At 56.2% G+C, this 13,115-nt stretch overlaps 2 protein-coding genes across 3 annotated transcripts; both read left to right on the forward strand.

The window, feature by feature from the left end:
- The first annotated feature begins 177 nt into the window (after positions 1 to 177).
- On the forward strand, positions 178 to 8,945 carry RASSF1 (Ras association domain family member 1). 2 transcript variants are annotated; one of them, XM_068558242.1, is made up of 6 exons: positions 178 to 454; positions 2,361 to 2,467; positions 6,510 to 6,614; positions 6,813 to 7,110; positions 7,235 to 7,350; positions 8,014 to 8,945. In XM_068558242.1, the coding sequence occupies exons 1-6, from the start codon at positions 205 to 207 to the stop codon at positions 8,158 to 8,160; spliced, it is 1,023 nt and encodes a 340-aa protein (XP_068414343.1). In that variant the 5' UTR covers positions 178 to 204; the 3' UTR covers positions 8,161 to 8,945. The 2 variants fall into 2 exon arrangements, with proteins under 2 accessions (XP_068414343.1, XP_068414344.1); XM_068558243.1 differs by lacking the exons at positions 178 to 454; positions 2,361 to 2,467 and adding an exon at positions 2,953 to 3,171.
- Positions 8,946 to 9,808: 863 nt separating this feature from the next.
- TUSC2 (tumor suppressor 2, mitochondrial calcium regulator) lies at positions 9,809 to 12,693 on the forward strand. The gene is made up of 3 exons (XM_068559008.1): positions 9,809 to 10,079; positions 11,186 to 11,306; positions 11,477 to 12,693. Exons 1-3 carry the CDS (start codon positions 9,934 to 9,936, stop codon positions 11,540 to 11,542), a joined length of 333 nt encoding a protein of 110 aa, XP_068415109.1. The 5' UTR covers positions 9,809 to 9,933; the 3' UTR covers positions 11,543 to 12,693.
- The last annotated feature ends 422 nt before the right edge of the window (positions 12,694 to 13,115 follow it).

Here is a 13,115-nt window from a genome sequence, read left to right on the forward strand (position 1 = left end):
CCCCTCGCCGCGCCCGCCACCCCACTCTGCCTGCGGGCCGACACAGCCCGGGCGCCCAGGTTTCCATTGCGCCGCTCTCCTCCGCTCTCCCGCCGCTCTGCCTGAATCCCAGGGGCGGCACCGCATCGGGGCCCGCCCCGCGGCCCCGCCCGCCCCGCGCTTGCTTGAGCCCAGAGCCGGTGGGACTCCCGGCCCGACAGGGCCATGTCCGCTGAGCCTGAGCTCATTGAGCTGCGGGACCTGGCACCCGCGCGGTGCGCCGCCCCGGGCCGCACCCGGCTCGAGCGTGCCAACGCGCTGCGCATCGCGCCGGGCACAGCGCGCAACGCCGCAAGGCAGCTGGTCCCAGGCCGCGGCCACCGCTTCCAGCCCGCGGGGCCCACTACGCACACATGGTGCGACCTCTGTGGCGACTTCATCTGGGGCGTCGTGCGCAAGGGCCTGCAGTGCGCACGTGAGTAGCGGCCCTGTGCGCTGGCGGGAGACAAGCGGGTGGCCAAGGGGCAGCACCGTCGCTGAGGGCCAGGTTGGGACGGAGGGGGTCGGCGGGTTCGGTTCGCACGGACCAGGTCCGTTACCTTTACCCCATAGCATAAGAGAGTGCGGGTCGATGGTTTATAACCTTGCCAACCTCCACCTGTGTCTGGGACATAGGCAGAGGCTGTTGCCTGTGAATAACAAGGTGCTGCTTTCAAGTTTAAAGGGTGCCTTGGTCCTTCTTGAGAAAGGCATTGTGCCTCCCAGTCTCTGAGTTCATATTCCCACACCCGCCCCTTCCCAAAGATTCACTCGCCAAGTCCCGCTGCAGAATCCTTGCCGTGAAGGGAATTTACTCACCTATGGGAGAAGGCCTGGAAAAAGTCAGAACCTCGGGTGTGCCCCCTGCAAGCAGGAGTTTTGAGTATTTAGCAAATACCTATTGCAAGTTCAGTCAACCAGGTGCTAAAACATGAAACACAGCCACACACTAGCTGGTGCTTCTGCCCTCCCAGGAATCACCAGCAAGCAGAGGTTGCTCTCCCACTGGCTATATACCAGCTAGAATCACTTGGACTGCTTTTACAGCCCTCCACACCCCTATGCTTGGACCCTACCACAGACCTGCTGACTCAGTCACTGGGAGTATACCAGCAATTTTTAAAAACAGATCCTTCTAATGTGCAGCCTGGGTTGAGAATCACTGCTCTGGCCCATTTAGGAACTTAGGGAAGGTGTCCCAAGCCTGTGTGTGCCTGGAGACCCTCTCATCTAGTACAGGAGTTTGTCCTTTATTCAGCTGGGAGGAGCACGGGAGTTGTGACAGAATACAAAGCATGAACAAGGGCTCGGATACAGCATTGTTCCCAAGGAGAACTAAAGTGGCGATGGAAATGAAAAACAGGACAATTTGGGTGTGTGTCAGAGGCAGAAACAAGGGCGGAATCAAGGATGAGTTGGGGTGGTTTTGTTTTGTTTTGCCTCAGCTGGGAGAATGGTAGCGACTTTTGCTGAGCTGAGGAACACTGGCAAGGGTAAGGGTGAGGAAAAGTGAAGAATTAAAAGGGGTAGGAAAGTGAGTTAAATTTTGGGCATGTTGGGTTGAAATGTTTATTAGACATCCAAGTGAAGATAGTGACACATAAGATTTGATCTCAGTGGGGAGGTCAGTGATGGAAGCCTTGGATCTGGGGTAGGTCAGCGTACACAGAGGAGGGAAGCGATCAGAACTGAGCCTCGGACACTCCACCATTAGATCTAGAAGGTGAAACAGAACTAAAGGAGCTGAGCAGGAGCTGCAGGGAGGTGGGAGGAAAACCGGGGTAGTGGGGGCCCCCGGGAGCAAGCATCAGACGATGCTGATGAGGTGAAGACGGAGACGGGACAGCCGAATTCGGCGGTGCGCAGGAGTTTCCTGGAGGGAGGGGCAAGCCTGACCGGAATGGGTAGAGGGTGAAGGCGAGGAATTAAGAGTGTTTGTAGACCAGTGTTGGTAAGTTTTTGGTGTGAGGGGAATAGAAACAAATGACAACTAGAGAGGGGCACTGGGTTAAAAGTTTTTAATTTTTTCCCTTCAAGTAAATGGGCGGAGGGAGGGACGCTGATAATGAGGAAGGGGGAAGTTCTGCCCTAGGCGCTAGAAATGCAACTGTTGAGCAGGCCTGGATCCCTAACCGCCTGAGGCCTTCCCGCCAGTTTCCAGACGCCGGGGGACCAACACTAAGATCTGCGTAGCAGTGGGCGGTAACGGGGCCTGAGAAAAGGCCGGTCATGCAGAACACCGCGAGCAACGGCCTTCACCCCGGGGCTTCGCTTTTGCCCTTGGGACGCTTCTCCGAGCTGGTGCTGGGGTTCCTCCGCCTCACGGCCAGCCCTCTCTGCAGATTGCAAGTTCACCTGCCACTACCGTTGCCGCGCGCTCGTCTGCCTAGACTGCTGCGGACCCCGGGACCTGGGCTGGGAACCGGCGCTGGAGCGGGACACGAATGTGGTGAGCGCGGGACCGGGGAGCTTACAGGCAAGACAGGTATGCGCAGACGAGCGGGCCACATTGCAGGCGTTCCCTAGGGCCGCCTGGCGCTACGCGCAATGAACGTTCTGATAGCCGACTTTCCGGCGGCAGAGAGTAGCTAATTCTGCGCGCGGGCTCGAAGGGGTGCCGGTGGTGCTGACTCGGCCCTTACCGCCCGGAGCCCCCGCGGCTCCGAGCAAGCACAATTTCCGCACCTTCCCGCAGCCGCATCCGGTCTTGAGGCCACGCTGGTGCACATGCGCACATGTTCCGGCTAGTTCCCTGTGGGAGGTGGGGCCTGCGAGGCGGAGCTGAGCTGAGCTGCCTGAGCGATGAGATCATTCCTGGAGGCGAGGCGCGTGTGGCCCCGCCCCTCGACATTCGGCCTCCAATGAGATGAGCGCTAGATCCCCGCTGTCTACGTTTCAGTGTTAACGGTGGTGGCGCGGACACTGGTTCCGGCGCACGCGCACACGCTCCTGGGGCGGTGGTGGGAGGCTACGGGCGCACGGGAACGGGCGGGCGCGGCGATGGGCGAGGCGGACGCGGGGACTCCCTCTTTCGAGATGACCTGGAGTAGCACGACAAGCAGTGGCTACTGCAGCCAGGAGGACTCGGACTCAGAGCTCGAGCAGTACTTCACAGCGCGTACCTCGCTGGCGCGCAGGCCGCGCCGGGATCAGGTGGGGGCCGGGGGTTGCGGGAAGCGGGCTGGGGGCGGTCGCTGGGACCCCGCTCCTCCCCGGTAAGTTGCCTGGTCGAGAGTTTGTGGGCAGCCCCGCCCTGCCGTGAGCGTGGGCCAGCCCTCGGAACCGTGTGTTGGGCTTTCAGCGCGTCGGTACTGAGTGCTGAGGCCTTGCTGTTTCTGTCACAGACCGGTTGAACCAGAGGAAGCAGCTAAGTGGCATGGGGTAGACCAGGGACAGGTATTATCCACCGATTACTAAGGCTGACTGCGCAGTCTAGACTAACACCTCTATTTCCGCGTGCGGGCGCTCCCACCCTCTCTCTGGGGGACCAGGAGGAAGTGGAGGGGGAGGAGTCCTCGCCGGGAATTGAGAAGTGTGTTTAGGAGAGAGGCAAGGGAAGATCCAGGCCCCTCCATTTGCACTCCTGGATGGAGCTAGCTTGGTCCCCATCTCTTGCCGGTCCTGGCCTGTCACCAGCTACTGGACTGTGGAAGATTCTGAGCCTCCCCTCCTCTGCAGTGGACCAGGAGTGCTCGCTTGGGCAGCATATATAGTAAAGTTAGAGCGGACCTGGAGAAAGGGGATCTGGGAATGGATGGGAAGGAAGCCTTGTTCTGGACTGTAAGCATCTAGGAGCACTTTATCCACAAGAGGTGGGGAAGGCTAGATTGTAAAATGCCCTGAGGGGTCAAGAGAGATAGGGGTTACTAATCCAGGACTATAAGTTGCAGTGCTGGAGCAGCTGTGCCTCTCGGAGTCTCCCAGTTGTCCCCATTATCAGAGACCTCTGTGATGTGTGCCATGAGTGTGACCACCAGGCTCAGATAACTGTTCCAGAGATGGTACACCTCAGAAGAGCACCCTGGCCAGGGCATCAGGGAAGAGAGAGATGGGGACCATGAAGTAAAGTTCAGTATACCTGGCAGCAGTGGGGCAGAATTCCTTACATGAGCCAAGAAAAGGGAGTTGTGGATAACTCTTTAGGGGAAAATTCTATACCTGGAAAGCTGAGCCCAGAGTTTGGGTGCAAGGTTTGAGTATGGATCCCTGGGACTGTCCGTGTGTCACTCAGGCCTGAGCCATCTTCCATTGTGGAAAGGTGAGAAAACCACAAGACACTAACCAATTGAGAAGGAGGCTGGGGAGTCCCAAGTTGTATGTAAAATAAAACCATCAGTCACTATGGACAGTGGCAGAGTAGAGGGTGGGTGGCTATAGTGTCGCAGAAGGGAAATTCATGGTATCCCTCTGGGACAGCTGTTGGAATCCTCCTCCAGCAGTCAGCTTCGGAAAATGGAAAAAGATACTCTTCCTGCTCTAGAATCCTGGGAGGACAGTGCAGTACCTCCAGTCCAAGTCCCTTGTTTTATGAATAAAGATACTGCGGGAGGTTCACCTGGAGAAGGGAAGGGGCTGGAACTGAGGTCACTGCATCCCAGCTCAGGGCTCCTAGATAACCCAGGAAGGGAAGAGGAAGGACCCAGGCTAGAGCTCAGAGCCATCACAAGGAAGGGGAATGAGTTAGTGCCATCTCTTTGATCACCCTGTTCTGTAAGTAGAATTCTCTTCCTTTTTGCCCTGGCACTAGTCTGTTCAGCTTTCCTCCTGCCCCTAGCACCCCTTCCATCCTGACACTCCTTCCCACTGGGACACTTCTTCCTGTCTCAAGCCCTCTCCTTGGGCCTGAACAAACACATCCACCCTTTATTCCCAACCTCCAGCCCTCATTTTACCTCCCAGATCCCTCGTTTTCCAGGGTCCAGACCATTTGTTCTTACTAGTCCTACAGGGTTTCCCACTGTCTCCAACAAGGTTTCTGCTAGAGTTTTTTTGTTTTGTTTTGTTTTCAATATTTATTTGTTTATTTATTTGGTTGCTCTGGGTCTTAGTTGTGGCACGCAGGATCTTCGTTGCAGCATGTGGGATCTTTTAGTTGCGGCATGCAGGATCTAGTTCCCTGACCAGGGATGGAACTCGGGCCCCCTGCATTGGGAGCGTGAGGCCTTAACCACTGGACCACCAGGGAAGTCCCTAGAGTTTTCACTTCTCAATGCTCTTTTCCATCTAGGAGACTTTTGGAAACTTGGGGAAGCAAATAGGCTTCAGTTGCCACTCCTCCCCCAGCCTCAGTCCTCAGTGCCATGTACTTGCTGGCCACTGAACAGCAGCAGGTTCTAGGTAAAGAGCATACTGCTAAAAGGCTGTGGACTCTACCCTACCCTACCCCCTCATCTGTCCTTCCTATTGTCCCCATGAGATGGTTTAAGCTTAGGGGGCTCCAAGGCAGTAGTCAGGAAGAAGCCTGGCTGTCCTGGGCTCAGAGCTGAGCACAAGGTTAAGCTTATTCTGCAGGAGACCTTCTGATGGGAACTCCCCTGGGACAAGGCATTGGTCAGTGATGATCTCAGCTGTGTCTGTGACACTCTCATTCCTACTAGGGCCTATCTGACGTCAACAGGAGGTAAGGCTGATGCAATGGGACTAAGGGAGTTTGGCAGAAGCCCTGGCCCATACTCCACCCTTCAGACAAGAATCCAGTCCCTGGAGGAACAGAGGAAGGGCTGAGTGGTAGAGCTAACATCTTTGGGCTAAACCTCTAGACAGCAGAGAGGAGGTACATAAGCCTCCCTGTTTGGCAGTTGTGGGACAGGCTTTACCAGGAGGCTGCCCATGCCAACTTCTGGCAGATTGGAGCCTGGCCTGAAGTTGCCTTTTGTGCAGATTGGGTCAAGATCAAATGGCATGTCATAGTGGTTTCCTCACTGTGTCTGAGACATGCAGGGCTGGCCCAAGTTCCCCACCAAGGAGTGTTAAGGTTGTAGACGTTGCCCTTCTCCTGCCCACTGGTGGCTGGGCTCCTGGTGTGTACCATTCCCCATACCTCTCACCCTGCAGTGGGCCACGGCCAGGGCAGAGTGGCAAAGTGGACTGCCTTCTCCGGGGTACACCCTGACCCCATCCAACTAGGGTGCTGGGATCAAGCTGTTCCTTTTCAGAGTCCTCGATCTTTTCCTGGCTTCTAGCCTCGTGCTTTCTGTTGCTTTGGTTTTAAGGTATCCTTAGGGCCTCACCCAGTGCTGAGGAGGCTCCAGGCAGGCGGCAGAGAGAAGCCAAATGATTCTGCCTTGGCTGTCTCCACCCATAGCATGCAGAACCAGGGGCAGTGATGGGTTCTTCTCATCAGGCCTCAAACTTTGTTGTCAGTTTCCAAAGGCTGCCCACAGGCCATTTTTCAGAGTGGTCCACCCAGGGCTTACCTCCTTGCCCGTGACATGCATTGCAGAGGAATGGGTTTCATAAGGATCCTATGTCCATGCTTGCCCATCTTTCAGGATGAGCCCGTGGAGTGGGAGACACCTGACCTTTCTCAGGCTGAGATTGAGCAGAAGATCAAGGAGTACAATGGCCAGATCAACAGCAACTTGTTCATGAGCCTGGTGAGTTGACAGCCTGTTTTGGAGAGAGACAGGAACCCAACTGTGTGCCTGATGCCCAAAGGGTCACAGCTGAGGTATTCTTGGGTAGACCCAAGCAGTGATTTATTCACACCCAGCCTAGCCCTAAGTGGACTGGTAGTGCCCAAATCTGTTCCATCTTATCTGGCATCTAGTCATGGTTTGGTTTCTCCTCTTTAGAACAAGGATGGCTCCTACACAGGCTTCATCAAGGTTCAACTGAAGCTGGTGCGCCCTGTCTCAGTTCCTGCCAGCAAGAAGCCACCCTCCTTGCAGGATGCCCGGCGGGGCCCAGGGCGGGGTACAGCTGTGAAACGCCGCACCTCCTTCTACCTGCCCAAGGATGCTGTGAAGCACTTGCATGTGTTGTCACGCACACGGGCACGCGAGGTCATCGAGGCCCTGCTGCGCAAGTTCTTGGTGGTGGATGACCCCCGCAAGTTTGCACTTTTTGAGCGGGCTGAGCGCCATGGCCAAGGTGGGCTTCCCACCCCACCCCACCATGTGTGAGGGTGTATATGCATGTGCCTGTGCATGCAGGAGCTGAGGGGGCTGGGCCTGGCTCTAATCAAACACTCCCTTCCCCCTGCCCTGGCCCTCAGTGTACCTCCGGAAGCTGTCAGATGATGAGCAGCCCCTACGGCTACGGCTCCTTGCAGGGCCCAGTGAGAAGGCCCTAAGCTTTGTCCTGAAGGAGAATGACTCTGGGGAGGTGAACGTGAGTAACAGCCCTCCTTAGTTTCTTGGTTGTGACTGGGCAGGACTGGTGGGTTGCAGGCTTGAAGGAGGAATAGGGCTGCAGACAAGCCCTGCAAAGCCTCTCCAGGAGTACATGAGCCTTGTAGCTAAAGTGAAGGCTTCCAGGAAACTCATGCCAAGGTCTAGGGCTTGTCCCAAGAAGCCAGGAAGAATTGTCTTGGTGCACTGCTCTTTCCTATTGTGGAAAGTCCTCAGGAGATGCAGGAGTCCATCTGATGGCATTCTGATCTCAGGCCAGGTCAAAGCCACACAGATGGGCACAGGACAACATGCAGGCACCCCCTTCAGGCATTAGAACCTTTTACCTGGAAGCTTTACAGCTCCAAGGTAGTGCATCTGTAGAGTGAGATCAAACTCAGAGAGAGTGGGCATGACCTGTTCACAAGTAACTAGGGAATGTTTGGTTTGGTTGCCTGTCCACGAGGTGACTGCCCTACTTTGTGGGGCCCATCTTCTATATGGATTGTTGTTGGGAATCCTAACACAGACCATTCAGGCAAGAACCTGACATTAGAAAGCCCCATCCTAGTTGTGTGATCGTGATGCACTGGTCTTCTTTGGGGAGAGCCTGCTGGTTTGGCAGTGGCCTGCTGTAGCCTGTGTCTCCCTTCTCCCCCTACAGTGGGATGCTTTCAGCATGCCTGAGCTACACAACTTCCTACGCATCCTGCAGCGGGAGGAAGAGGAACACCTCCGCCAGATCCTGCAGAAGTACTCGTATTGCCGCCAGAAGATCCAGGAAGCCCTGCATGCCTGCCCCCTGGGGTGACCTCTCGTACCCCTGGGTGGAAGGAGGAGAGTAGGCAGCGCCAAGGGCGTGCCGTGTGAGTGTGCAAAGGGCCACGTGGCCCGAGGAATGAGTGTGCATGGAGGCCCTCTCTTGCTGGGGGAATGAGCCCAGAGAACAGCGAAGGAGCTGGCCCCCTGTGTCCACCAGTGGGTGTAGCACAGCATGGCTCTGCATCCTTCTGCCCTTTGTGTACTGGGTCATGGTGGGCCAGGGTTGCCCTGGGAAGCTGCTCCAGGCTTGCAGCAGGGGGAGAGGAGACAGAAGTCTCCTTAATTTGTGTCTCAGATATGAGAGTCTTGGAGACCCTACAAACAGAATAGGGTCATGTTTGCAGGGATGAGGGCCCTCACCTATGGTGAAAAGTTGTGTGTTTCGGGTCTTGGATGGGGTCTCAGGACAGCCCTATCAGAACCAAGGATGGGTGTTCAAGATAAGACAGGCATCAAGAAAGATTCTAGGGTTCCCTCTACAGCACCCTCTGACTCCTCACACACCCTGGGGTCAGGGACTGCTGGCTCATTGTGCAACAACAGTGCCTCTGCCTCCTCCAAGGAGGATGTCCCTGTGCCAGGGTCTGTGTGAGTGTGGGCACTGGCCCAGGTCTGTGCCTTGTTTGCCAGTCAAAGCCAGGGTCTTTCCCTTGGGTATTTTTGATGATGTGTGCGAATGTATGTAATATTTTTTGGCCTCAGTTGAATGCCTCCTGTGGGGGAAGGGGTGGGGGTGACAGTCATCAGGGCCTGGGGTCTGAGAGAATTGGCTAAATAAAGATTTAAGAATCCTCCTGCTTTTGGATTCTTTATTATGGGCCCTCATCTGCAGTTGCCCCTTGTGCCAGTGGCTGCCAAGGTTGATGGACAGGCTCACAGAGCACCTTTTCAAGTGGGACCATGGGACAAATTTGTGAAGGATGTGGTGTATGGATATGTACTGAGTCATCACGCAAACCCCGGGGCTCAGGTCGTGGTGGGGGAAAGAACATCGGCTGCAGCCAGAGCTTAGGGAAACCACACACTCCAAGCTGTGGAAGGCGCTTCACCAAATATTGAGATAACTACTGTGGATCAGACACTGCTCATGGCACCGAAGGTACAGATATGTTAACTCTTGCCTTCATGAAGCATGGCTTCTGGTGGATCTGGAAAAAATTCTGAATTTGAAGTTCTTCAGCCCTGAATGTAGATATACAACTACATTAAGCCAATTCCTTAATTTTCCTTAGGTTCGGTTTCTTTGCCACGTGCCACAGTGGGGATCGTAAAAACGGTGTGGGCATAGAATGAGGGCAGACGGGCACTGCCCAAACTGGCCTAGGGTCAGGCCCTAAACTGCTGCTTTGGTTGGGCAGACCCGCTGAGCCTGACCACTGGGGGTCGGGGACTTCGGAGCCGCAGTACAAGCTGAAGAAACCAGGTGGACGACGCAGCCACCGCTTTCCAGGCTGTGAGCTGCCCCAGCTGGAGAGAGCGTGGCCTGCTGGGACCTGACGTCTCGCAGTGCATGCTGGGATACCTAGCATCTGAGGGCAGCTATTAGTCCAGCCCCGCGGACCGACGAGAGAAGCAGCCAATCAGAGGTAGCAGCATACGCAGTGTTCGGAAGCGGAAGTGAGGTTTCCGTGGAGACAGCGGAGCCTGCGGAAGGCGGCGTCGGCGGCACCTGCGAGCGGAGGCCTAGGCGGGGCATGGTGGCGCCGACGGCCCTGTGAGAGCAAAGCTGTCGCGGGGCCCGCCATGCGCCGGCGGCCCTGACATGGGCGCCAGCGGCTCCAAAGCTCGGGGCCTGTGGCCCTTCGCCTCGGCGGCGGGGGGCGGCGGCCCGGAGGCGGCTGTCGCTGAGCAAGCTTTGGTGCGACCGCGAGGCCGAGTCGTGCCCCCCTTCGTATTCACGCGCCGCGGGTAAGGGCGTGGGGTTCCGCCCCCGGGAGGAAAGACGGGCGGCTGGGTGCCCCGCGTAATGGGGCGCCCCCCCCGCTGTATCCCCTACACCCGAGTCAGGACAGCTCCCATATTTCAGGCTCCCAGAAGAACAAGGGGTGGGGAAAGCCGAGCAGTCGGTTCCTGGCGGCCTGGCTGCTCTGGAGGTCTCCCGAGGAGAAGGGTGGACCTGAGGCTGTCCCTGGGCAGGCCCTCCTCACGGTGAAGCTAAGATAGGACCTCCCTGAGATTTCAGAACCTGTTCCTTTCATCCCATCTATCCCAGCCTACAAGCTGAAGGCTCCTATCCTCCCTCACCCCCAGTTCTCCCTCGAGGAGAATGACCCTCTGTTTTGTCTGTTTCCGTTCCCCACACTGGTGGGGTTGGACGTCTCTGGGTAGTGGCCGGGAAAGCAGGACTGGTCCCCAGCGTTGGGGATGGGGCCTAGGGAAAAAGACCCTCACCCAGGTATATTTCCCAGATCTGGAGCACTGACCTCCCGCCTCCCCCAAGCGGCCCAGACAGGAGCACTAGATTGACCCGGCTGTGATGGGCCCTGGGGAGTGACACTCAGGTGATGCTGGAGATCTGGCTGTAGATACTAGGGAGACCCCAACAGTGGCAGTTTGGCTGCATCAGCCACCTGGATGGGGGAGGATGCAGGCTTTTTCCCTTTCGGCTCCCTCCTAGCTCAGGCATCTGCTCTCAGGCTTTGGCCCTGGGCCAGCAGTGTCTTCTGGAGTGAGGCCAACATGCCCAGGCCACCATCTTGCCCACTCTAGAAGCCCTGGGTGAAGGCAAGGGCCTGATGGAACGGCTACTCTTGCTGAACAAACCAGTGATTTTTTGGTGTGACCTCTCTTCTCATAGTCTGACAGAGTAGCACTGGCCACCACCCCACTCCCCACTTCCTTCTAGTAGACCCCAGATCCTAAGCAAGGGATTCTCCAGGCATACTAACCTCCCTTCCTCCCACCAAGGTTGTTCCTCCCCATTTGGGGGAGGGCATACTTCGCTGTGGTCTATGGCATTTGCCATGACTAGGTTGGGGCTCCAGCCCAGCCTGTTCCCCTCTTCCTCTGCACAGCTCCATGTTCTATGACGAGGATGGGGATCTGGCTCACGAGTTCTATGAGGAGACAATCGTCACCAAGAACGGGCAGAAGCGGGCCAAGCTGAGGCGGGTACATAAGAACCTGATTCCTCAGGTGAGGGGCTGGGCAGTGGTCATAGAGCCTATGTTGATTGTGTGGAGGTAGACTCAGATGGGGTCTGCTCTTATGGTGGGGGCTCTTGGGGGAGGAGCTGGGAGGAACAGGAAGGCTTCCTGGAGTAGGGGCCCTGAGCTGGCCCTCACTAGCCTCTGTTTCCACGGCAGGGCATCGTGAAGCTGGATCCCCCCCGCATCCACGTGGATTTCCCTGTGATCCTCTATGAGGTGTGAGCCTGGGGGGTGGCAGGCATAAACACACCCTGCCCCAGCAAGAAACCCCCAGGCTCAAGGTGTGGCTTCCATTGAGGAACCTAGGCTGGGGCCACAACCGTGAATAAACTCCACTGGCCCGGAACCTTCAACTGTGAGCAGGGCAGTCCTACAATGCTGGTTGGGTGTTGGTTTGTATGTGGACAAGAGGTGGCTGGTGGCTGGCAAGGGCTGATGGCGGAGTTACCAGTCCACCTTTCCCAGCAATCCCTACAAGGAGCATGGCAGGGCATATGCTGGTCAGGAATGCCTGGTTCCTGTGCCCTTGCCTGGCCTGCATTCTTCCAAGCTTGCCTAGGTCCCAGCCCTGCTGGAGGCTACAGCACTTTACAAGTAAGGTCTGCCTTTTTCCAGCCCCAGGGCTGTGGGAGCTGTACACAAGTGGGAACTTCCTTTCCCTCACTTCCTTTACCCTCTCGTTGGAGCATTTCAGCCGTTTGCTACCTCGATTCCTCCTGTGTTGGACAGAAGCTGGGGGCAGAACAAGCCTGATTCTTCCTGTCTACCTGCCCATCTGTTCCCACCCCCAGATGGATGGACAGTTTGCTGGCTGTTAATAGGTGTGGGAGGTTTCTCCCTCTACCCCGGGCTGGGCTGATCCCTCCCCACTGCAACTAGTTGTTGACCCCCACCCCAATTGAGAGGGCATAGGATGGGGATCAGGAAGGGCTCTGGATGCCTGTGCCTATGGGGTGTTGCCACATCCCACCTACCGTGTCTAATCCCCCTTGCCCTTACACATCCACCACCGTGTGATAAGGGACAGCACCCTAGGGCTGGTGCCAGTAGCTCTGAGGAGCCCACCACCCCTTCCCCTACAGTATACCCATCCCTTCAGGATCAGTAAGAGAAAAGTACTGGAGCCCTGGGTAGGGACAGAAAGGAGAGAACAATCATAAAGGAATACTTAAAATGTGAAAACTTGTAAATAGTCTAGTCCATGATGTTGTTGGAGCAGAGTCTGATTTCTACATAAAAATGACTTTTTTTTTTTTTTTTTTTAATTCCTTACTGTGCAAACTCTGTGCTTTAAGCGTGTGAGAAATGGCTTGGGGAGGGTAGCCCTCAATCTAGGAAGGCTGTTGTGTTATTTGTTCAATAAAATTATTTGTAGACCCTGCATACAAGAATGACATCTCTGAGGCTTGATACCCAGTATCTAGACCACCACCTGGGCATAGGAGGTGGGCCTGGGTGGGGGACTCTTGTTGCCCACATCTCCAGCGAGGCCCAGAGTGAGCCTGAGCCTAGCCTGCGGCCATTCCAGCCACAACCAGCAGGTGGCAGTGTATTCACACAGACCTCATTGCAGACCCCCTCAGGATGGAGAGCCATTTGTACTTGTGTATTGTGTTCAATAAGCGGGGACCCCTGGAATTGGAAGGCCCTGGGGTACCTCACTAGGGATTGGCCCCACCTGCCTGACCTGAGGTGAGAGTGTGACCTCACATAGGTCTGGAACAGTTGTCTTGCCCCCAGCTGTGCCAGCTGACCCCACATGAGGTCACAGCCTGAGCCCCATGGACCTCCAAGG

This window comes from Eschrichtius robustus, chromosome 12 (genome assembly GCF_028021215.1).
Source record: "Eschrichtius robustus isolate mEscRob2 chromosome 12, mEscRob2.pri, whole genome shotgun sequence".
NCBI lineage: Eukaryota > Metazoa > Chordata > Mammalia > Artiodactyla > Eschrichtiidae > Eschrichtius > Eschrichtius robustus.

Bases quoted from the DNA above. Each gene is read 5' to 3' on its own strand.
- RASSF1 (XM_068558242.1), top strand. From the start codon at position 205: ATGTCCGCTGAGCCTGAGCTCATTGAGCTGCGGGACCTGGCACCCGCG. The intron at 455-2,360 runs GTGAGTAGCGGC...CCCTCTCTGCAG, and splicing joins CAAGGGCCTGCAGTGCGCAC to ATTGCAAGTTCACCTGCCAC. The intron at 7,111-7,234 runs GTGGGCTTCCCA...CCTGGCCCTCAG, and splicing joins GGCTGAGCGCCATGGCCAAG to TGTACCTCCGGAAGCTGTCA.
- TUSC2 (XM_068559008.1), top strand. From the start codon at position 9,934: ATGGGCGCCAGCGGCTCCAAAGCTCGGGGCCTGTGGCCCTTCGCCTCG. The intron at 10,080-11,185 runs GTAAGGGCGTGG...TCCTCTGCACAG, and splicing joins TTCGTATTCACGCGCCGCGG to CTCCATGTTCTATGACGAGG. The intron at 11,307-11,476 runs GTGAGGGGCTGG...TTTCCACGGCAG, and splicing joins ATAAGAACCTGATTCCTCAG to GGCATCGTGAAGCTGGATCC.